The sequence below is a fragment of the Alternaria metachromatica genome (genome assembly GCF_023757995.1).
Source record: "Alternaria metachromatica strain BMP 0045 chromosome Unknown scaffold_19, whole genome shotgun sequence".
In the NCBI taxonomy this organism is placed as follows: Eukaryota; Fungi; Ascomycota; class Dothideomycetes; order Pleosporales; family Pleosporaceae; genus Alternaria; species Alternaria metachromatica.
In genome coordinates this window covers 68035-91691 of record NW_026055510.1, presented here as the reverse complement: position 1 = coordinate 91691, position 23657 = coordinate 68035, and the positions used below count along the sequence as shown (strand labels likewise).

Here is a 23657-nt window from a genome sequence, read left to right as displayed (position 1 = left end):
GTCTCCGTACAGGCATCATGGCCGCATCGTAGGTCCGGTCTACCTAGCAGTCGGTTCAAGCTCAGTAGGCCAGGTCAGATTACAAAGTATGAGGCGTACGGTTGTAAGTACATGGAAATCCCAGGAGCCGGGTAGCCAACGATTTTAACGAGTCACATCAGGACCACCGAACTAACTGTTGAGAGGGCACAAGGAGCCGCTGTCTTCGAAGAGACACTTCGGTCACGACAGCTCATGCCTGCCTTGTGTCGTGGACAGCTCATTACCACAGGAATTCTGAGGCGAGTGAGGTGGTTGAAAAGTAGCTGTCGGAACGGATGCCGCCCAACCCAAGCTGACGGCAGTGGTTGCCTCGCTTTTGCGATTAGCTGGCGACTAGTTGCCTTCTCCTTCACCGGTCCTCCAACCTACGTGGACGAATGACCATCTCTGCTGCGCATGGCGGGGGGCGCCCATACCGGCATTTCGGACTCAAGAGGGCGGCCTCAGGAACAACTGTCGACTTGTCTCGGCGCACGCTATGTGTTAGCAAGTCCAACGTGTCGCAAAACGATCTGATGTCGCCCTGAGGGGTATCCGGGATGACCCTGGATTGTCTGCCTACTCTTTTGCTTCGAGTCCACGTCGCACGAGTGCAGGTAGCGCTGTAAGTTCTGCAAGGCATACTAGAGCGATCTAGGTCACTAAATCCATCGTTGTACTCTCAGTCAGCGAATAAGCATACTCATAAGTCCGACACAGCCAATCCGAGTGATGGCGGATAGCTCAACGCCTGACAGCTCCCCCAACCGTGGCTGAGTACCTAGGTAAAATGTAATCGACAAGTTGTGGCGGCGGTATGACAGCACTTCGTTGCGCAAAGAAAACGTGCCCCGCAGGGCACAGCGGCAGCATGCGAGACGGGAGCTAAGGTGAACCAGAAAGCACGAAGACGCGCTATCTTGATATACGATTCGACCATGTTGGGCATCAGTTACAACTTGCCCTCGTCTCCCAAACAGTGAAGCGGACGATGCAAGTCAAAAACGTAAAGCCTTGCTATTCCTCCGCTGCAGCATCGAGGGCGACCATGAGGCCTGCTGCGTCACAGAAGACGAGGCGGAGTGGTCAGCCTGATGCGTGTATACCACTGCTGGCGTGCCACGTCTTTTGGAAGGCGGGAAATGAGAGCCTGACACGTAGGATACATCACGCACGATTTGGGTGCTTGGATGTTTAGAGTTCAAGGTGACTGACGTGGTGGTTCTGCCTGCTTGGCTTGTTGGCGTCAGTGACGATGGTGGCAGCATTGCGGCTGTGCATGGTGGTGGCGCTGATGCCTGCTCATAACAGACCCTGCAGGTTGTGGCGTAGATAGATACTTCTCTAGGCAGACACAAGGTATTTCGCAGAGACAAGTCAGTTCGACGCAAATTGGATACCCAGCGGATAAAATCTAGATGGTTTCATTACATACAGCTCTTCGTTAAACGTCGGCAATACGTACAACAACCCCATTAATCATCCGTAACTTACAACACAGCCCTCACTTCACCATTACTTCTTGCCTCAGCCCTCGTCTCCCTCTCAAAATCTTTCCACTTCTTCTCAACATCATCTTCACAAACATAGGTGATGAGCCAGCTACCCACACCACCCCATCTCCACGCCAGAGGGTCATCACCAACCTTTAGTCCCTTTTCTTCATATTGCTCCTTGCTTATCCTTCCCTTACCATTAAACTCACCAAAAGCGCGAAGCGTACTATCGCGTTCTTCTTGTTCAGGACCATCGTGGACATGATAGAGATATTGCTGACGGTTGCCGCGCGAAACGACGCGTTCCGTACGTTCGCGACGACAGCGTTCATAAACTGCTAGTGCACGTTTCTTCTCTGCCGTGGACTTGCTCTTGATCTTACCTAAGCATAGGCCGAGAACATGTCCATCCTCCAAAGACATACCAGCGCCCGATGCAAGATAGGGAAGAGTGGCATGTGCAGCGTCGCCGAGGATGGTGTATGCACCCGTTTCATGAGACCAAGTGGGATCGAGACCAGGCCGGATCATTAGCCGCCACTTGGCCACCTCCTGGCAGAGTGCGAGCAACTTGGGTATCCGTGGATCCCAGTCTTTGTACAGGGCACGCATCTCTTCGACATTCCCGGCAAGTGTGTTCGCGCCGGCGGGCATATCATCTGGTACTAACAGCACCATGTTGAAGAGCTTGCCACCTCGGAGCACGTAGTTGACGGCGTGGGCATCTGGACCTATCCAGTAGTTGACCTGCGGGTCTTCCACGAAGCCTCTTAGCTCAGGGTCCTTCAGCATGTCCGCAGTATTAAGCAGTAGTCGGTAAGCGAGGTCGCCAGTGAGTTGTGGGGGGTCCTCGTGGCCGAGCAGTATCTCTCTGCACTTCGAGTTGATACCATCGGCGCCTACAACTAGATCGGCTTTGTGTCTTGTCCCGTCCTGACACACGGCGATAGCTCTTGTGGCGTTGTTCCCCACATCGGCCTCGTACTCAACGTCTACGACACGCGCCTTTGTCGTGAGCTTCGCGCCAAGCTCCACCGCTCTTTCCAACAGTCCCATGTGCAGGTTCGCCCTGTGGAAGTCCCAGAAGGGTGTGCCGCATTCCTTCTCGTATTCGTGGAAGTCCATCTCGCTTATCTTATTGCCTTTCCAACCGATCATGTTGCACAGCCGTGGCGAGGTAGCGTGTTTCGAGAGGTAGTCTTCTAGACCCCAGGCTATGAGGACGCGCGAGGAGTTGGGGAGACATTGTATGCCAGCGCCGATTTCGCCTATCTCTGAGGTACACTCGAGGATGTGTACATTGTGACCGGCGAGTAGGATTGATATGGCAGCTCCGAGACCGCCTAGACCAGCGCCGACGATTATGACCTAGCCATTGACATTAGCTGTACCTCTCCAAGACTGTGAGAAGAAACTTACATCGAGCTTGCTGGACTCATCTCTGTGCTGCTTTTGGATGATCTGGGGTTTGACACCAACCATGATGTCACAATTTTGAAGCTCTCAACGAAATAAAGTAAGTTCAGTATTGGATAACCAAGGAAAAAGCAAGGTCGATGCCAGCGTTACAGTCGATACGTATCGTCCATGAAGAGTGTAAACACTTCCAGCATACATTCACTACTCGAACCGTCATCACACATAGCCATGCTCACCCACCTATCGCGATTGATACGCGTGACAGCTAGTTGGCTGACAGTCACTGGACCGATGCAAGGAGGTCAAGTCCATGGCGCTTATCGAGCTAGTCCGGCATCCGAGCTCTGGTGCAGTGGAGGTCCAAGATGGGGGAACGCTCGATTGGTGGGTATGAAGGCATAATCGCGTCTACGGATGGTGGTTTGGTGCATTGATGCAAGAGTGGGGGGAACGTGATGGTTGGAAGATGCACAGGTGGCTGGCGTGAGGGGTATGCAGTAACGCGGTGGCCATAGCTTCATGCTGCGGAATCCTGTTCCGATCATTCCGAGATAGGCACGCGCGTCCCATTCACAGACATAGAGACGACGATGTCACGGCTAATGAAGTTCTGTGCAACTCTTGAATTATACAGCAATGGGACTATCTGGTCGCTATTTTGGCATAGGTCCATCGTAATCAAGTAGAGAGTACGCCTTCCCTTCCTTCTGCAACTTCAGGATTTCACCGCGTGGCGACGGCATCATCGCGTTCTCGGGTACCTTGTTATTCTTCTTGAAGTCGTCCGCCATCTGTTCCATAGTCACCCATTCCACGCCCTCGTGTTTGTTGATATGCTCGATGATTCTGCCATTTCTGTTAGGGTGCTTCTTTGTATCCTACGTTCTCATCCGACGTACCTTTCATGCATGAGCACAACATGTGGCCTTCCACTGACGTCCGGGTGGATTGTCATCGGGAAGACAAACTCGTCATACTCTCGATAGAAGTAATCGAAGTGGTCCATCCATATCTGTTCCACGTCCCTCGGATTTACCCATCCATGGCTGTTCGCGCTCTTCTTCATGAACATCATTGGCGGTAGGTCGTCGATATACCAACTGCCCGGTATCTCTACCAGACCCGTTTCTTTCCCTTTCGTGAGGGGTTTCATCCATTCTGTCGCCTTCTTGGTATAGTCGATCTTCGTCCATTCATCGCCCGTGCGTAGCCAATAGCAGCGATGGTCTTCGTGCGACATGGAGTGGTCGTATTCGATGCCGTAGCTGAGCAGTAGCTCGGTGCCCTCTTTGGACGTCTCCCACCAGGGTGCGACGGAGCCTCGTGGAGGCTTGCCATTGCAGAAAGCAGTGAGTTGTTTGTAGGTTTTGTCAAGAACATCGCGTTGTTGCTCAAAGGTCATGTCGGCAGGGTTTTCGTGCGAGTAGCCGTGTAGTCCGATCTCGTGTCCTGCATCTCGTACAGCAGCGCAGTCTTCGGGGAAGGTGTCGAGAGAGTGGCCAGGCTATGAACCATCAGTTCAGCGATCTTGATTTTGGAAAGCTTTGGGGCTTACGATGAACCATGTTGCCTTGATTCCGTACTTGTCGAAAAGCTTCAGCAGGCGCTGAGTTCCTATTGTTCCAGCCCAGAGACCTGCATCATGTAAGCAAGAGCCCGACCTCCAATGCCAGACAGCAAACATACCCCGACTGATGTCACTCGTGGAGTCTTCACCTCCATATGAACCAAGCCAGCCAGCAACAGCCTAGTATCGCCCAGTCAGTGATTGCGCAAGAACTTGCTGCTCACAACAAGTCTTACATCGATGTCAACTCCATAGCTCACGAGAACCTTCTTCTTTCCCATTATGTTCGTTATTCCAGACGCGACAACGTTGCAGTATAGTAGAAGTTGACGCGATGATTCGGGCAGGAAGAAAGACAGTGAGATTTACTGCAAACGCGCAGCAAGAGCGATCGATGGTCGCATAGCTCATGATAGCATGTGTAGCTACCCCGCTTATTCTTCGAACCGCCAATGCTGGGTAACCCATCTGGCGGAGCTGATTGCTCGATTGGAAGGTGGGGTGATGCTATGATTCATCGTACCTGCCGACGGCTGTTGCGGAGCTTATCAACGCGTGCTCGCGTGGACACGTGCATTAGCGTTCATCCTGCGAACTCGGCAACTAGTCTGGAAAACGCAATCTTCAAGTTCGTACTTTTGCAGAGCAACTCACGTGAGGCGGAAAGTTGCAATGTGAGTTTGGACGAGTTACACGTGCGAGATACATTGGCGATAGCAGAGACCTATCCTAGGCCTGCTTCTTCAATATGCTGTCGATAACTGTGGCTGCACCTAGAGCCTTCTCCTCTTGTAGTCTTCTGGCAACAACTTGAATGCCTATCGGCATACCATCCATCGTGTCCAAATCGAACGTCTTCCAGTTCCACTCATCTAGTGGATTCCTGGGCTCATACTCGTTCATCTTCTTCGCAGCCTCGCTATCAAGCTCTTGCGAGACTTGACCAGCTGGCAGTACTACTGCCGGGTAATCGACAAAATTGAAGACTTTGGTGTATCCAACCCATCTGCATTTCCGATGAGGTACCGCCGAATGAGGCATGACAGGTGTGAGAAGGACATCAATCGGTTTGCCAGAGCTGTCAGACTTTGTCGAATTCCAGAGGTCGAGGTAGCGCTTTTGTAGCTCAAGCTTCTTCTTATTCAGCTGCCAGTAGTCGTAGACTGAGATGGCCTTTCCCCTGTTGACCAGAGCCTCTACATACGGAATGAATGGCTCTCCACCCGCGGCAACGTCTCGCCTGATGTCTTCACCACCGTCTGCTGTGTAATACTGATCCTGATCCTGGTCAGCTCAGAGTATAGAATTCGCTCCGCGCACTTACCATGATATCAATACACTCTTGATGAAGAGTGCCAGGAGTCCACGTCACTACCTCATGTCCAGCCTTCTGGAGCTTTACCGCGACTTCATCTAAAACGCGGGCGATGGGCGGATGGCATCTCACAACTCCATCGTCACGCATGATAGCAACTACTAGCGGTCGTGTACGCGCATCTTCGAAAACTTCAGATCGCCATGGTACCGGGCAGCACTTCGGGTCTTGTTCCCATGGTTTTGCGTCAATGACTGCTTTGGTGACTGCTGTAAGCGAACCAATGTTTCGCGTCATGGGCCCAATGACGGATGGAACGTGCTCTTGACCATCGGTTGATACGGATACGCCCTGATATGGAAGGCGAGTGCTACTAGGCTTCAGTGCGTACAACCCGTTCATGTGTGAAGGTATTCGCACGCTGCCGCCAATGTCAGTACCCCAGCCAACCACAGTGCCTTGGAGTGATAGAAGTGTAGCCTCTCCGCCGGTCGAGCCACCAGGGGTGAAGTTGGCGTTCTTGGGATGAGTCGTGAGGCCCCATAACGGATTGTCGGTTTCGCACCACTGGAAGATATGAGTGTCATGCTACCATACGCAAAAGCTCATCGCAAGACGTACCATGATGCTCTGTGGCAGGTTGGACTTGGCGACGATGATCGCGCCCATCTCCTTCAAAAGCGACACCAGTACACAGTCTTGCTGCGCAGGTGTGAAGGCGCGCCCTACATACCCAAGCGTACTATCGTAGCCTTTGATATCGAACTGATCCTTGAGAGTCATGGGCACCCCATGAAGGGGCCCTACCAAATGACCAGTCTTTTCGAACTGATCATCCAACGCTTTGGCTTGTCTGATCGCATCGTCAAAAAGGATCTCGGTAAGGCTACGTAGATCAGCAAGTATTTTTAGGCAGGATCATGGGTTAGACACGTGCCAGTTCGTCTTGGATATATGTCAGCAAATTTCCGCGTTCACAGCTTGAGACACCGTTGTGGGGTCGTACTTGTTTGTGGGCGTCTATGGCGCTGGAACATGTGGCGTGAGAATGGTACGATACAAGAGCAAGCCGCGGACCTCACCGGTTGATGTAGGCATTGAGCAGCAGCGATGCCGTCACAGCACGCGACATTATGGCTTCTGGAATGAGTCGGACATCGTCGATGGCTGTCACATCTTGATTACTATGGGATCCGCCGGTTCCATTGGGTTGCTGGCGTCGTCAATGTGTGTCTTCGGCGCGTTCGAGCGTACCTAGGTAAATTACCTCGGCCAGCGGTGCTTGCGCATCAATGAATTTCTGAATAGCGTCATCCCGTAGCTTGCGCTTCTTAGTAGCAGTTTGCAACCACTGCGGTAACTCAGATGTCGTCATGTTGGGCGTAGTTGAACGGCTGGGAGGGAGCCCTGGAGACCTCGGGAGGCATGGAAGTCACTCATGAATCCATCAACGATGCCCGCATATTAGACGCATCGCACAACGTCAGCATGGTATAGATAACGGCAATACCAGGGCCACTGGCTTTTGATCTCCCTCGCAGGCGCGCAGTGTTGCTGGCGTTTGGGGCGCAGGTGGGGGAGATGATGCAGGGATGCCGAGGTGGACGGGCGCGCGCTCCCACCCGCCGGACTGAACGCGTCCACGGCGGAGTGCATCTGTCTGCTACTCCCCCTTGCCTCGCATCACCCCATCGCAGCAAACATTTTCGCGGTCAGCAACATGTTGACGCACTCTTGCAGACGTCATGGCACTCTTGAATGGCACCAAAATGGGCAGATGTTTGCCAGAGAGTCAAACGATGCCCCTCCATCCTCCACACGTATATCCGGACCCCCATCTTTGCCCCTAGTGGCCGGTCATCAGCGCAGCCCATAGGCCTTATAGCATGGCTCCTTCATTATGGAACCTAATGAAGCGCTCAACGTCCAACAGCCCGCCGTCATCGGTTAGACAGAAGATGGCTCCTGGCATTACGGTGCCAGACTCCGAGTCTCGTTCGTCGGGCAACAGCTTGGAGGTTGCGTCGCAGATCTCGTATACCAGAGACGATGACTACTCGAGCTTCATGAGCGATGTCATGGTTGTTGGCGCAGGACCAGCCGGTCTGATGCTTGCGTAGGTAGATACAGGTCCATTGAGCAAACACCAACTGACAGTGACAGCGACAACCTGGTACGATATGGTATCAAGACGCGCATCATTGACGACCGACCCGACCGCACCTCGACCGGACGCGCTGACGGAATCCAACCAAAGACTATCGAGACGTTGCGACAGATGCGACTTGCTGAGCCGCTGCTGCGAAAGGGTGTCAAAATCTATGACATTGCTTTCTGGAAGTCGACGGCTGATAAATCGCTTCATCGCACCGGTCGTGAAATTCACTACCCACCGGTAGTAGACTTACTTGATCCATACATCTTGCTGGTACACCAGGGCATGGTCGAAGGCGTCTTGGAAGACGACCTACGGGAAAGGGGTGTCGTCGTTTCCAGGAACACAGCCTTCGTCGACTTTGACTACACACCCATGTCCATCCGTCCACTGACGGTCAACTGTCAGCAAGACGTCAGTCACACCAAGAAGACCTTCGCCACACGGTACGTAGTCGGCTGCGACGGAGCTCACTCAAAAGTGCGCCATTGCATACCAGGAGCAACACCCGTGGGCTCATCAACCGATGCTGTCTGGGGCGTGCTCGATGGTGTCCTCGAAACCGACTTTCCCGACATCTGGAGCAAGGTGGTCATACAGTCAGACGCTCTAGGATCTGTGTTGATGATCCCTCGCGAAAGAGGTCTGACCCGTCTGTACATTGAACTGCGGCCGGATTCGACGGAGGCAGTGGGAGCTCAGCAGACTACACAAGAGTTTGTTCAAAAGCGGGCGCGGGCTATACTACGCCCATATCGACTCGAGTGGAAGACTGTTGAGTGGTTTGGACGCTACAAGATCGGACAGAGAGTCGCAGCGCGTTTCACTGACCACGAGCAACGTGTGTTTATTGCTGGCGATGCTAGTCACACTCATTCTCCCAAGGCGGCGCAGGGCATGAACACAGGGATGCATGTAAGTGCCTACTGGACGAAATGAACGTAAAACATGCACTGACTTTTCTTTCTCTGTAGGATGCGTGGAACTTGGCCTGGAAACTCAACTTCGCGACGCGCGGCCTTGCGAAGCCTGCTCTTCTCGAATCATACGAGCAGGAACGACAGAAGATTGCCAAAGACCTGATCGACTTCGACTACGAGCACGCCAATGCTTTCCACGACGGAGACCCGGTAGCGCTTGCGGCGAACTTCGCGAAGAACGTCGCGTTCATCTCTGGCTACGGTGTCAGCTACGACCTCAATACTCTCAACGTGCAAGCGAAGGGTTACAATAAAGGGCATCTGAAGCCGGGCTACCTGCTGCCACCTGCCAAGGTCACACGCTACATCGATGCCAATCCGGTCGACATCCAAACCGACATACCCGCCCTCGGTCAATTCCGCATCTACTTCTTCACCCATAATGTCCATGTATCCATGCCGTTCTTGGAGAATGTGTGCCACTCGCATATTGGAAACAACTCATATGTCGGCCGCGTAACAGCTGCCGGCAACGCCTCATACACCATGCAGCCACCTCTTGCAGCACCCCACGACCAGTTCGTCTTGCCTGAGCGATACACTCCCGTCAGTGGTGTCTTCACGTATGCTTTAGTGACCGACGAGGATCGCAACAACTTCGAAATCCGAGACCTACCAGCCGTACTTCGCGAGTCCGCCTTCACATTATACCTTGATGATGTTCCAGACAAGGACACTCGGAAACAGACATGCATGGACAAATGGCTGGACGGTCTTGATGAGAAGGAAGTGGTTGTTGTCAACGTACGTCCAGATGGTTATGTCGGAACAGTGCGGAGATTCGCCGACGGTACCAGGGAGAATGGGATGGCTGCTGTACAATGGATGGACGAATACTACGAGCAATTCCTGCGGGATACGTAGAAGCAGACATATTGGGTTATCTCGACAGTTTCGAGATTCTAGTGCATGGCTTTGGAGTTTGAGGGGAATTCAAGGTATCAACCTGGCAGAGATAGATTCATGACTATGATAACCGCTGTTTCCTACCATCATGGTAATAATTCACGTGTCGAATGTAAGTCTTGGCTTCAGCGTATCGCAACCATGGTTATGGCAACAAAGCTCTCGTCCATGGAAACACGTATACATCTTTGGTAAGCCCTTCTCTTGCGGGCTTGGCATTAACCAGACGGACGCCTATCTCCAGCATATGTCCGCTGCAACTAGTCAGTCTTCTGCATGTGTCTCTCCCCCACTCTTATCAATATTTCCTCTTTGAGACTTCCGCTTTATCAATCAAGGTCGCTTGCAGCGCGATCCTTCGGGCCCCAATGTGCTGCACGCTTGGTTCACACCTTTTATGCGCTACGCTACTGATCTGTTCGGTGGCGATAGGTAAGATAGACGCATGTGCACGGGGTTCAAAGATGGGAGGCTCAGTGGCGTTGTACATGCACGAGTAACAGCTCAGACGTTAATAACAGGATGCTACTTAAAGCCATCGCGCTTTACCGAGCAAATGCCAATACAATAGCCAGCCAGCATCTTCTCTAGTATTTTCGACCTTCCCAGGTCTACCCTTGCTTCTGTGCGCACCTTGCCATGCCAGTCGAGCAGCAGAAAGACACCACCATGATTGAAGAGAAGCCCCGAAGGCTATCCGGTTCGAGCACATCGAAAGAAGAAGCTGGTATAGTCATTGACACTTTCGACAAGAACATCGAGAGCGCCTATGGTATGTTCTGACTTATCATTACCACAAAATGACCACATATTGATAAATCATGCAGTTCGAAAGCTCGACTTCTATCTGCTACCATTTCTCTCGCTGATGTATTTTTTCAACAGGTGGGTTCATCTCCCTTGTATTCTGATCTTATGGCAGACTGACCCGGCACAAGCGTTGACCGATCGAACCTGGGCAATGCGAAGACAGATGGGATGGACAAGGACCTCGGCTTTACCGGCGAACAGTATAGCTTGTTGATCCTGATATTCTACATCCCGAACGGACTGTGCGATCTTCCACTCAACATGTTGACGAAGAAGTGGAGTGGTAGAGTTATGCTTCCGACTTGTAAGTCCATCTTCTTAGATCACGCAACATGAGCTGACGATAAACTACAGTGATGGTAGGGTGGGGCGCGATGGCTCTCTTCCAATGCGCAGCACACAACTTCGCAGGCATGCTCGTAATTCGTCTCCTCCTCGGTGCTTTCGAGGCCGGATTCTTCGCTGGCGTCGTCTTCTACCTCACGCTCTTCTACACGCGCGGCGAACTCGGCTTCCGCATCGCACTATTCTTTGGCAGTGCACTTCTTGCCGGTGCTTTCAGCGGCCTCATCTCCTTCGGCGTCTTTCAGATCGAGCATACCAACATTCCCGGCTGGAAGTTTCTCTTCATCATAGAGGGCGCTCTTACTGTGGTCCTCGCTTTGATAGCGTATGCCTGGTTGCCAGCGACTCCTCAATCGGCGTGGTTCTTGAACGAGGCTGAACGCAACGTAGCCGAGCGTCGCACACTGCGCGATCTATCCTCGTCCGGCTCCCACGAGTTCAACATGCGAGAGTGTTTCAAGGAGTGGAACACGTGGAAGATGCTTCCTTGGTGCATCATCGCCTTCACCTACCCTGTAGCTTTCAGCACGACCTCGAACTTTCTGCCTCAGATCGTCCAACGCCTCGGATTCTCTGTCATCAAGACCAATCTCTGGACCGTAGCGCCAAACGCGGTGGGCTTCGTCGTCTTGCTCTGCATAACGTACAGCAGCGACTTCTTCCGCGAACGCACGTTCCACATCTGCGGCGCTCTTTGCATTTCGCTCGCCGGACTCATCATTCTCGCAACCATCGACGTTCTCAACAACAAAGCCGTCGCATATTTCGCTTGCTTTTTGTTATGTGCAGGCGCGTACGTACCTTCCTGTCTCGTACACTCTTGGCACAACAACAACAATCTCAATGAGAACGCTCGCGCTGCTACGACCGGCCTCATGGTCGGACTCGGCAATCTTGGAGGCATCGTCTCCGCTGCAACCTTTAGACAAGAGTACGCGCCAAAGTATCTGCCGACGCTTTATGCAACTGCGGCTTGTAATGTTACGTGTATCTGCTTCACACTGTGGCTGGGAGGGTGGATGAAGCTGGAGAATCGACGGAGAGATAAGGTGCAAGGTGTTAGACTGAGGGCGGATGATGTTAGAACTAGCGAGTTGGGCGACGGGGAAGAGAGTGAGATGTGGAGATACTTCACTTAGGCAGGGCTGCATCGTTTATCTTTCTGGGTGACTTCGAGAGGTTGCGCGGATGGAATGTATACACGAATGCAACCTCATTCTTTGCAAGAGTCACCGGTTGGATTGCTTTGCGTTCCGCTGTTCCCGCCCTCAAGCAATGGCGTTGACACCGCCCGATGCGGTAAGCGCAGCCACTAGCACGCACGGCCTTCTTCGATCCACATTTTCCTTCGAGATAGCAGCCCCAATTGTCGTCGCGTTGCCATACCCTTCACGCGTCCATTTCGATGATTCATCGCACATTCCTTATCATTGATGCACTTTGACACTCTCTGGCGCAGTCTTGCACTCGGTTCACACGCAAGTTGCCGAGCATGGCTTGCTTCACGAAATACAGCAACGTCATCGCTGGGACAAAGCTGGAACAGCAAGGTTCTAGTCTCGCGCAGGCCAGCAGGCATACAGTTCTCGTCGTCACGGTGGTCGTCGCAAGGGTTGCAGAAGCGAGATGATGAGGAAGAGACGCGTGCCACCCAGCAACAGGACCCATCAATGGGCGATGGGACAGCCCTGGATACAAGTACGAAGCACGATGCAGATGTTGTACACGAAGTGACATCAGAGGCTAAGTCACGGCATGAAGCTGCAATTCATTCACTTAGCGCTGCGATCGACGACGACAAAAGCCTCCCGACCGCGATGCCATGGATGCATTACGTTAAACTCTTACCTACACCCTCTGATAAGAGAGCAGCGGCTCTTGCATTGTTGGAGATTTTGCGGCCTCATATCATAGTGACGAGATCATTGTATAAGCGCACAGTGCCAGGACAAAAGGCACCACGGGATCGCTTAAGGCGCCGACTCCGGCTCTTGTGTAAGCACAAAGATCATATCGTTGAATATGAGAAGCAGATCAAAGCAAGTGACGAGACTCCTGGCACGAATCTAGAGGGGGAGAAGGCGGAGCCCCGAAAATCTTTCACGCAATTCGTTGAGAGGTCGCTTGCCAATGATGAGTACATGGCAAAAGGTTGGTTCAGGCGCGTTGCCCCAAGGCTACCGCCGGATGAGCAAACGAGGCTCTTTCGTGAATCGACCGCGATACTGTTGGCGAAGGCACGAGAATACGAAACTAGGGGCTCAGCAAAGAGCCTTCAGAAACGCACGATTACTGCACTCCTGCACGGCATCGACCAATCGTACCGACAGCTTCGAATACTCGGGCATGCATCCATCGATACTGCGACGTTGAGGCGGCCCTTTAATCCGTTCACAAGAGCCTCTCACTCTACTCTACGACAGGAGATTCAAGAGATGGAGCGTTGGCGCGCAGCTCAGAGTTCATTCTATAATGAAACACTGGAGGACCTGAAGCCAACCACAAAGCTTGATGGGATGTCAAAACATGTCCTTGAAAAGCAAAGCAAGGTTACTAGCCTTAAGCTGCTCTTTTCCCGCGACTATCTTGAGAGACTCCGTGCAGAAAACAAGTCTGTGTTGTCAATCGAGCCAGAGACAGACATAACAGTTCAGCAGTTGGGCTCTAGTCCGGAGTTCACTCGGGCCCGTGGAGCTTCGAAACCCGTCATGGTCATGGTGCCGTACCAAGTCCAACACCACATTCTGGGGGATGTTCATGAACGGTTCAAACGAGCCATATTCGTATTTGGCCGACGTTATTTTCCCGATGTAATGCAAGAGAAGAACTTGAATGACCCCGAAGGTTTATCTATCTGGGACTTTGAAAAACTCCTAAGCGAGGACGAACATTGGCGCCACCTCTATAAGATCATCCAGAGAAGGCTTGAATCACTTCGCTTCATCCGCAATGCGTATGCACACGAGTTCTCGGAGGTGAATCTGGACCGTCTTGAGGAGTTGCTTGCCGATGCTCAGAGCATTGCTTGGCTTGTCGAAGATAGCTCCCTCGTCATTCTGACGCAAAAGTACAGAGATCTGCTAACAGTATATGGCAAGAGGTATTTAGATGAGTGCGCTGGCCCGAGGCAGTTGGCCGCCCAGAGATATTCGGCCGCAAACAAGCAGCTCAAGATTGCGAAAACTCGATTGTATCACTCCTGTACATCAACCCACACGAAGCGGTATCGGGCAGAGAAATCACGTATCGAGCGCGTACACCAGAAGTCAAAGGCCGCCGCCAGAGCAGAGTACGTTCAGTTTGAGCTGAACTTGGCTAGCGAGCTAAAGGCCTTTGCGCTCGGTTCGTCCATTCGATATCGCTTGGGGTTAGGTGACTCGTCCTGGGCTGCTAGTCTGGTGAAAACACTCTATGAAGAATACGCAACCACGCACGATAGCCCGACAACTGAATCGACTGCCGAGGTCACCAAACACGCAGAGAATATGCGCACGTCCACCACTGTTTCGGGTACTTCGACTCCTAGTCCCCGATCCTCGACTGCCAACGATGATAGCCCGGCCAGATCAGCAGAGGTGAACGCAAAGTGGCCATATAAGAAGCCTGTAAGGACTCTGGGTCACCGTCATAGATGGCTTGGAATTACACGGAGAGAAGGAAGCGACTAGGTGCCGAGGAGATAGATGTCGCGATGGAATTTTTAGATCTTGGCATTTCATAGGCCGCCGCTACCGCCAACTAAACGCCACTGTACAAGCCCTCTAAGAACCATCATGCCATCATGAACGACAGCCCACCGTACCTTACTCAAACACTTGCTCACTACAGCTGCGAGGCCATTCGTCCCCCTCTTCCCCATACCGCCAGCGAAAACGCCTTCCCTGCCGGGTTCAAGCAGCTTCTCAGGCTGAGCTACGAGAATAGCGCCAAGCAATGTCTTCATTTCTGCAGCAGGATCCCAGATAATCTCATCCTCATCGTCAAGATGCTGAAGATGCTGCGGCAATTGGTTTCCAGATGGTGGTGGTGGAGATGGCCGAGCATACCATACGCCCCATACCACCAACGTACCAAGGTACACGGCCCAAGGGTGGTGCCAAAGTCTCCCTCCACTAATGTCTGAACAGCTCAGGTCACCGTCAAGAACTTCCACGCCTTCGCTGACGAGGGCGGCGGCGTGCCAGACTGCTTTCCCGGCTTCTTCTGTGTTTTCCGCTACCCATTTTTTGACTACACGCTGAGAGCGTGCGTAGTCATGGCGCGCGACTGGGCGGCCGAGAATATGTCGCGATCCGGCGTAGATTTGGAGATCCAGGAAGGGTGTGTGGAGCAGGATGTGCGCGGCGTGATAGAGCGCTAGTGTGGCGGTGCGGCACACGTGGAATTCCTTAGCGAGGAAGAGTGTAGATGACGGAAGCGACGAAAGATATGAGGCGCAGAAGGTAGTGTAATCCGCGTGCCACGCGGAATATGAGGCCGCGAGACGAGCTTGCCAATTGCCGAGTGGGTTTGACTCAATCACGCCCAGCGATGTCTGGTCGCGCCGTTGCATATCCCATGCTACAGACATTAGGCCATGTAGAAGCAACGACCGGGACAACGCGTTCAGGTTCTTGGGGATAGTCGCAGCATCGGGGTGAAGATACATCTTCAGACACGATAGAAACAGTGGGGTCATTGGCTGCTTCTGTCGCAACTGATGCCATGTCTCGGCTGAGTCTGCCTCCCAGATAGCCTGATCGCATGGCATGTTGGAACGCAGCTCGAAAGCGGACATGCAGAGCGACTGGCAAAAAAGCACTGCGTGTTGCGTATCCCACATGAAGCATAGGAACGCCAGCCTGCGCACTTTGAGCTAGGTGCCGTGAGGGTTCAGTTGATGAATACATACCTCTTCTTTTGCTCTGCTTCGCACCATGTCCGCCAGTCATCTTCAAGATCATCTGTGGCTTCTTCCGGTGTTGGTGGCCGGATACTTTGGCAATCGCTCCGCCGAATGAGATTGATGAGTAAGCCGTGGAAAAGATGCGACATGTCGTGTTGCTTTTGTCCAGCTCTGCTTTTACCGAAACACTCGACCAATAGGATAGTTTGAAGAACCCAGAGATCTGGCTTCGCCGAAAAGCCGGCATTGGCAAAGATCTGTGGCCGCAGCACGTCGTGGATGCATACCTAGTTCGAGTCAGTCGGATCTTAAACAGCATCTTACGTGTTCACTTACTGCGAGCTGGTGTGCGTCTTTCTCTCCATATGTTGCGCCTAACAGCAAGACTGATACAAGAAGAAGTGTGTCGACCTCCGATGGGTCAAAAGTAGACATATGTATCAACGGATATGTGGTGTTGAAACGCGTGAAGAACAGGTCGCAGTATGTTTGCAAGCATGATAACGAGAGCAGCGGGTGGTCTCGCATGACTATACTACCATCTGGTACTGTAGGTTGTACGATGTCAATAAGATCAAGCAACTGCTGACGAGCTAACTCATCAATGATTGGTAGGCTTCGCGATGGTTGCAGTAAAGACAGTGGTCGCTCAACGTCGAGGGAAGCATTGTTGTCTGTCGCTAATCCGGAGGGCTCGTAATTAGATGGCGAACCAACCATTTTGTTTGCTTCATCAATTGGCGGCGTGATTAATTGTGCAGTTGACGAATGGTGGTGCTGGCGGTGAAGAGACTCATTTGGTTGGGACGGAAGTGAGCCAAACTGGCCGACCGTCGATAGCGAACCTTCCATGTCCACCTGTTCCAATTGAAAATCTAAACCTTGGATCGATTGAGATACCGCATTATCCTCAAAGGGTAGGGCGGGGAATGGGTCTTCTATGATCGGTTGTTGAGCCTGATCGTTCCTCGTCCAGTCCATATCAAAGAGCCAATTGTAGTTACTCATGGTTGTGAAGGGCGCATTAAAGGAACTCGCTGTATCTGGATTAAATATCTCGTCAAATGGCGCATTGTCGTAAACCGCAGAGGTAAATGGCTCGGCTGATGATTGCGTGTTATTGGCGGACCAGAAGCGCTGATCTGTGGGCGAGTGTGAACTAGATGAAGGAATGCTATTTGGATCGAGGTTTGTTTGGGGGTAGTTGATTCCTATGCCTGAGTCTCTGTCGTCCAATGAATGGGGTAGAGATGGCCCATTCGATGTAGGTGGTGATATAGGAACACCCTGATATGTTGCGAACTCGGCGAAGTCTGGCATTGACTGCAAGAGGTCCTCGGTTTGCGATAGCGACAGCGACCCGGTCCTCTGACCGTCTTTAGATAGATTGGGCTTCTTCGTGACTATCTTGCCTTCGGCATCTTTCCACATTCGCTTTCGGGTATTGAGCACTCCACAACCCTCAGCGCCGGCTTCTTCGTCTTTTTGGCGATGGCGACTGATGTGCCTCTCTGCGCAAATGGGTTAGTGACTACGATCAATAATAGAGCAACGGCGCGATGCTACAAAGCAGATGCGAGAACCAACAAACAAGAGCTTAGGTGCTGTATTTCATAGAAAGCTGTTTCATCTAGTAGCACGAAAGGAGCGCGGCATCTTGTGGGCATGTAGTTCCGTGCGTCTCAGCGAAGAGCAGCTCATGGGCAAAAACAGCCATGCATTCTCGGAGCCAAGGAAAGAGTGCATCATTCTTACCAAGAAGATCTCTCCGCTTAAAGTGAGCCCTGCATCGATCACAAGTGTACTCTCCCGTCGAATGATTCAGCAAATGCCTTTGCAGATGCTCGGCCCTAGTGAAAGACCGCCCACACCCATCATTCGTGCAGACAAACTTCTTCCCTTCATTCTTGCTCAAATTCCTTCTCTTTCGCCCGCGGGTCCCTGAGCTCGCACTGTCGACAGTAGTGGATGCCATAGCGCAAAACCGGAGAGATTATTTCGATGATCTGATCAAAGGATGGGGGCACTGGAGATGAAATGGGGTGAAGGGAGGCTCACGACTCCGCTTCACGGAATGCTATACGATATCGCGTCGGATAGAGGCATGCTTATCGGGGTCGAGAAGTCCGACTATCGCGGCCGAGTGTGGAGTTGAGTCGTGCCGCTAGTGGGCGGGGTTACGCGTGGTGGCGTAGCTTTGGGAACGCATTTCCAAGAGTGGGGGTGAGGTTTCCCAACGCCATCAACATCCATCATCAAGCGCGTTCCTTCCATCTTGGTTTCTGTGTGTCGGCCTGGCAAACGGCAGCAGGCACGTAGGCTGTGGTTGACGACGCTGCTCGATTGTCGGGCGCGTCAGCAGCAAGGCGCGGAGAATTTGCGGTTATCTCCGCCGCGCGTAGTTCGCATGGAGATAGACCATGGTGGCCTCATGTGGAGCTGTCATATTGGAGGACACGGGAGTTCTAGGAACTTGTTCAGGCAAGCTGCATTGATGCAAGGGGTGCGGTTGGTGTTGGTAGCTGCTCTATCATGGCCCGACGCGACTTCCTTGACACACTGCCGCGCGACCATTAGTCATGCCACCGCTGAGGTCATCGCTACCGGCTTCGCTTTCCGATAAGCTGCGCGATAGGCTTTTCTCAACCGACGGAGTTGTGGTGAAGGCTATCGGAAAAGATCCAACGTATTCGCTGTAGGAGGTGTTGAAACGGGCGATAGCATCAACTTATGTTCTTGCCAAGCAAAGGGTAGCACGCGGGCGGGACACGTCAAACCTCGCAAAAGCAATGCGCAAGAGAGGCGCCATGCTTGAATGGATACCTGTATTAAATGAAATGATATATGGAATGGTGAACGCGTGTTCCCATACCCATGATCACGCTACAGCAACCAAGAAATTCGTCTCACCCTCTTTCTTTACCGTTCTTGCCCGGTCAACAAGGTCATCTCCAACCGCCAACCTCAGCCTCTCACAGGTCGCCGGACTATCCAAATTCCACCCCTCGTCATTCTTCCCGTTCATCTTCCTCGCTGCCAACACCGCCTCTCTCAGCGCGAAGAAGACCGTTGATCCCAGGAAGAGCGGTGGCTCCCCAATACCCTTGGAACTTTGAACACTCCTCAAGTGGTTCCACGACAGCGGGTTGCCGTCGTTATCGTGGCGAAGCATACTGGCGTTGAAGACCTGCGGAATGTCGCTGAAGCCGGGGATCTTGTATGTTCCGGGACCCCGAGTGAAGAGCTGGCCGTTTCGAGTCCAGAGTGTCTCTTCGATGGTGAAGAGACCTTGGCCTTGGATGAATGCGCCTTCAATCTGTCCGTAATCGATCGCTGGGTTGATGGAGTTACCGACGTCCTGCAGTGTTGTTAGCATGTTGAAATGAATGCATCGGCATGCGCGCTTACCATCATGATATCTGCTCGTAGCACGGTGTGGTCGCCAGTGAGTAGGTCAAGTTCGACTTCGGAGCAGCACGCTCCTTGGGTCCAGTAGTAGTACATAGGCTTGACGGTGTCCAAATTTGTATCGCCCCACGTATACCCGACCTTTGGCATCTTCCAAAAGCCATTCGCAGCGAGGTTAACACGATCGACATAAGCTGCATGAGCGAGCGCCTTCAGTGGCGCGTCTTTCCCTAGCTTCTCGCGATATGGTCTCAAACGTTCGTTGATTTGATCACATGCGTTCTTGACAGCCATGCCATTCAAATCGGATCCGGATGACGCAGCGGTAGGGGATGCGTTCGCAATCTGGTATGTCTGACTATCCTGGGTGTAGATGGCATCGAGCGGGGTGCCAAGCTCTTGTGCTGCTATCTGACACATCTTGGTGTAGAGACCCTGACCCATCTCTGTTCCTCCATGATGCAAGAGTACACTGCCATCATGGTAGATCTTGATGTAAGCGCCAGCCTGATTGAGATGGAGAGCCGTGGCAAAGCTAAGACCGAACTTTGAAGGAACGAGGCAGATGCCTCGCTTTCTCCATCGGTTCTTTGAGTTGAAGTCTTTGATAGCAGCTTTCCGATTCTCGTAGTCGGCAGACTTGCTCAGCTGGTGCAAAAGCATAGGAACGTGCCAGTCCTCGTCGATCTTTTGGAAAAATGGGGTGTGTTGTCCAGGCTTGTACAGATTCTTCAATCGTAGTTCGTCCACATCCATGCCCAGACCTTCAGCAATGTTGTACATGACGGTTTCAGAGAAGTACATGCCTTGTGGCGCTCCAAAACCTCTGTATGCAGTGTTGCTGTGGATGTTGGTCCTGCACACGTGGCCACGCAAGAACACATTTGGACACTCGTATGAGTTGTCAAAATGCGTCAGACATCGATCCATGACTGCTCCGCTCATGTCTTGAGAGAAGCCAGCGTTGTTGTAGACATCAGCTTCAAGCGCAATGAGCTTGCCTTCTTTCGACACACCGACCTTCCAACGAGCTTGGAAAGGATGTCTCTGGCCGCTGAGTAGCATGTCTTCATCGCGGTTCAGCATGATGTGCACTGGCCGCTTTTCCTTCCTAGCAGCTATCGCTGTGTATACGGCGAACGGCACGCTGCGAGACTCCTTGCCACCGAAACCGCCTCCCATGCGCTTCACGCGAGCATTGACGCGGTTGCTTGGCACACCCAACACCGAGCTAACAAACTCTTGAGTTTCCATGGTGTTCTGTGTCGACGACCAGACCTCCATAGCCCCGTCTTCCCCGGAAGGTATAGAAAGCGCTGCATTCGTTTCGAGGTAGAAGTGCTCCTGCCCGCCTAGCCGGCTTACACCTTCGAATATCTTGTCGCATTGGGCGAAGGCGTCACCCATCTTGTCATCGATTGCAAGACCTTTCCTCAGATTCTTCCCATGCGGAAAGTAGCTTCGGGCCGCGATAGCTTCGTCGATAGTGAGAATGGGGGGTAGTTCTTCGTATTCGACCTTCACAGCCCGCACGGCCGCTTGTGCTTCCAAGGCCGACTCTGCGTAAATCATTCCAATGACCTGACCGTGATAGAGAACTTTGTCTTCAGCAAAGAACGCTTCGTCCTTCTTGATTGAGCCCCAGATGTTGACATCCGCGGGTATGCTATGGCGATCGATGTAGCCAACAACACCAGGCAGCCCAAGCGCTCGCTCCCAATCGATGCTCATAATTTTGGCGTGGGCCTTTGTGGACATGACGAGTCCGCCGAATAACTCACGATCTAGTCGTGGCATATCGTCAATGTACTCCGCCTCGCCAGTGCACTGCTTCAAAGCAGATAGATGCGCCACCTGCTTACCTACTACGCGCTGCTCGTAGGGATTGTAATCATCGCGAGCACCACTGGAGATCTCCCGGTGAATCTCATCAATCACCTGCTCGTCAACGTTGCCAAGACCAAACTCAGCAGCAGAATCGTGCCAGAAGCGAAAGAAAAGTGATAGGGTAAGCGTTTTCCGGTAGTCTGCCATGCCACCTGGAACACCATATGGAAGATCGTAATCCTGTAACAACGCCGTGAGAGCCGCATCAAGAGTTTCCGAATGAAACCAGGGCTTACCCAAGAGGGCAGTCTGGGTTTTGGGTGACTCTTTCGTCATAGGCGCCATGCCGCCGTATACGATCGAAGCATCCTCCACTAGGCCGTCAGGATTTAGACGCACTCGGAACGCAGCCGTGACGATTGCGATGTCGTCGTCTTTGCGCTTGGCTTGCTTGTAAGCCTTGAGAACCTCTCGTGATCCTTCCGGTGGCAAAGGGATTCGAATTCGATGTAGCGTTGCATCAGGCGGGAGTGATGTGGTTCTGTAGGCGATGAAGAAACTTGACATCGGGAGATCGACGATGCCATCTTTCTTGTTTACAGCTTCCAGGGTAGCACCAGCCGCAAGCAGCACAGGGTTGGCGTCTGAAATTGGCGATGCTGTTGCAATGTTGCCAGCTAATGATGCAACGTTACGAATCTGACGACCCGCGAAATATCGCAATTGTTTGCGAAGGGCCTCTAGCACCATCGCACGCTTTCCGAGCATTGTGTAAACCTTTTTACAAATCTCCTCAAGCTCAGTGAGCGGGGTGTTCGCTGCAACGACGAGTTCTTTGGCTGTCTCAAGCTCAGCATGCTTTGGTATCCGCGTTTGCTTCAGTTCTGGTATATCTGAGATGTAGACGGAAACAGCAAAGTCGGAGTTCTTGAATCGGACTTCCACTTGAACTTCACTGGCACCGCCGATGAGCTTGGCTGAGGGGTATGCGTCTTTCAAATGCACAAGTTGCTCGAGCTTTGTAGGACGAAACCAGATCTTCTTGTCGTTACCGTAACACAAAGGCTGCGGCTCGTATTTCCACAACGCAGGGGGGAAGATGAGCTCGGTATCCGGAACGTATTCAGAGAACTCGATCTTGGGGACACCCTTCTCTGAAGCGGCCGCCGGTGCCTCGATAGTGGATGTGACAGTCTTGGATTCGGCAGCCGCACCATGCTCTTTACTCTTCAGCGGTTTTGCGTAGTCTGCGCCGCTAATCTCGGGATCCGGTTGCGGCTGTTTTTTTGCATCCAAAACGGCAGTGATGTGCTCGTCTTCTGACGCCGATGTTGGCTCCGTTGGAGGTGACGAGGTATCTGACTTGGTGTCTGTTGAGCTGCTGTCGGACGGGCTATCCCTACAGCAGCCACCCGGTCGCCCGCAGGAGACCTTGGAAGGACCTGCACAGCCATTGCGAGTCAGATCAATAACATCTTTCTCAAAGTTCTCGGCATCGGCAGTCGTTGGCTCGTCTTCTTCTGCTAATTGACCTTTCAGATCCTCGGTGACGAATGTCTTTGCAGCTTGAAGTATTGGCTTGTAACCTGTACAGCGGCACAAGTTGCCATCCAAGTGACCTTCCATCTCGATCTCTCGAGCGCTGAGATGGAACTTCTTCGTCTCCGGATTGTACGCGTTGCGCACCACTGCGTACAGACTCATCACGATACCAGGCGTACCTATGGAGATAGTCAGTTTTAGAGCAGGAAACAACGTCAGGTTGACTCACAGAAGCCACATTGGCTGCCGTGTAACTTCGCGATCCTCTCTTGCAGAGGATGCGGTCTGCCAACATTCCCGATGCCTTCCACGGTGATGACATGCTTGCCGTCGATACCAACTAGAGGGAATAGGCACGCGTTCACTGATAGATGCTTGATTCTCTTCTTTTCAGAATGCCAATCTGCAACCTGCAGAACAACAGTGCATGCGCCGCATCCACCCTCGCCACACCCTAGCTTCGTGCCTTTGAGGCTCGGCTGAGCGCGGATGTAGTCCAGCAGAGTCCAGTGTGGGTTCGGATTGGTGATGATTGTTTTCCTTCCGTTGATCCACGTTGTTATGTCTGGTGTTCTGAATGTCGTCTCGATGAGAGGTGTAAGGGCTTCGGTAGCGGAAAGGCCCCGCGGCGGATCTGCACTGCTTTTCGGCGGAATCGGCAGAGACATGACGGGTGTCAAACCTGAGCAGACAGGTAATGAGGCCGAGGCGATAGAGAATGCGATGTTCTCTTCATAATATCCTCACCCAACATCCGTTTCCGCAGTATTCACACCCTTCTCACGTAATGCGATCGCTGATTGGCCTTTCTGCGCGAGACGACTGTTCCGATGATAGACGATTTCGCCTTTCCGATGGCCGGGCCCACAGTACCCCACTCTTGGAACAAAGCGCAACAGCGTCGTACAGATGGCTGTTGGTTCGTACTCCGCAAACACCAGCCTCGTCATACGCTTTGCTGTATCTGCCCCTCCCCCATTT

General features: G+C 52.5%; 7 protein-coding genes across 7 annotated transcripts; 2 read left to right on the top strand and 5 right to left on the bottom strand.

Moving 5' to 3' along the window:
* Positions 1–1511: 1511 nt before the first annotated feature.
* J4E83_007517 (uncharacterized protein) lies at positions 1512–2999 on the bottom strand (the record flags this gene model as incomplete). Its single annotated transcript, XM_049334421.1, has 2 exons — positions 1512–2885; positions 2937–2999. 2 exons carry the CDS (start codon positions 2997–2999, stop codon positions 1512–1514), a joined length of 1437 nt encoding a protein of 478 aa, XP_049186307.1.
* A 590-nt stretch (positions 3000–3589) lies between these two features.
* On the bottom strand, positions 3590–4784 carry J4E83_007516 (uncharacterized protein; the record flags this gene model as incomplete). Its single annotated transcript, XM_049334420.1, has 5 exons — positions 3590–3782; positions 3836–4440; positions 4492–4571; positions 4623–4683; positions 4740–4784. 5 exons carry the CDS (start codon positions 4782–4784, stop codon positions 3590–3592), a joined length of 984 nt encoding a protein of 327 aa, XP_049186306.1.
* Positions 4785–5232: 448 nt separating this feature from the next.
* Positions 5233–7193, bottom strand: J4E83_007515 (uncharacterized protein; the record flags this gene model as incomplete). The annotated part of the gene is made up of 5 exons (XM_049334419.1): positions 5233–5781; positions 5828–6385; positions 6440–6704; positions 6901–7031; positions 7086–7193. The coding sequence occupies 5 exons, from the start codon at positions 7191–7193 to the stop codon at positions 5233–5235; spliced, it is 1611 nt and encodes a 536-aa protein (XP_049186305.1).
* Positions 7194–7704: 511 nt separating this feature from the next.
* On the top strand, positions 7705–9817 carry J4E83_007514 (uncharacterized protein; the record flags this gene model as incomplete). The annotated part of the gene is made up of 3 exons (XM_049334418.1): positions 7705–7934; positions 7982–8888; positions 8948–9817. The coding sequence occupies 3 exons, from the start codon at positions 7705–7707 to the stop codon at positions 9815–9817; spliced, it is 2007 nt and encodes a 668-aa protein (XP_049186304.1).
* A 711-nt stretch (positions 9818–10528) lies between these two features.
* J4E83_007513 (uncharacterized protein) lies at positions 10529–12153 on the top strand (the record flags this gene model as incomplete). Its single annotated transcript, XM_049334417.1, has 3 exons — positions 10529–10635; positions 10798–10973; positions 11024–12153. The coding sequence occupies 3 exons, from the start codon at positions 10529–10531 to the stop codon at positions 12151–12153; spliced, it is 1413 nt and encodes a 470-aa protein (XP_049186303.1).
* A 2576-nt stretch (positions 12154–14729) lies between these two features.
* Positions 14730–16048, bottom strand: J4E83_007512 (uncharacterized protein; the record flags this gene model as incomplete). Its single annotated transcript, XM_049334416.1, has 2 exons — positions 14730–15855; positions 15906–16048. 2 exons carry the CDS (start codon positions 16046–16048, stop codon positions 14730–14732), a joined length of 1269 nt encoding a protein of 422 aa, XP_049186302.1.
* A 2729-nt stretch (positions 16049–18777) lies between these two features.
* Positions 18778–22838, bottom strand: J4E83_007511 (uncharacterized protein; the record flags this gene model as incomplete). Its single annotated transcript, XM_049334415.1, has 2 exons — positions 18778–19257; positions 19308–22838. 2 exons carry the CDS (start codon positions 22836–22838, stop codon positions 18778–18780), a joined length of 4011 nt encoding a protein of 1336 aa, XP_049186301.1.
* Positions 22839–23657: the final 819 nt, after the last annotated feature.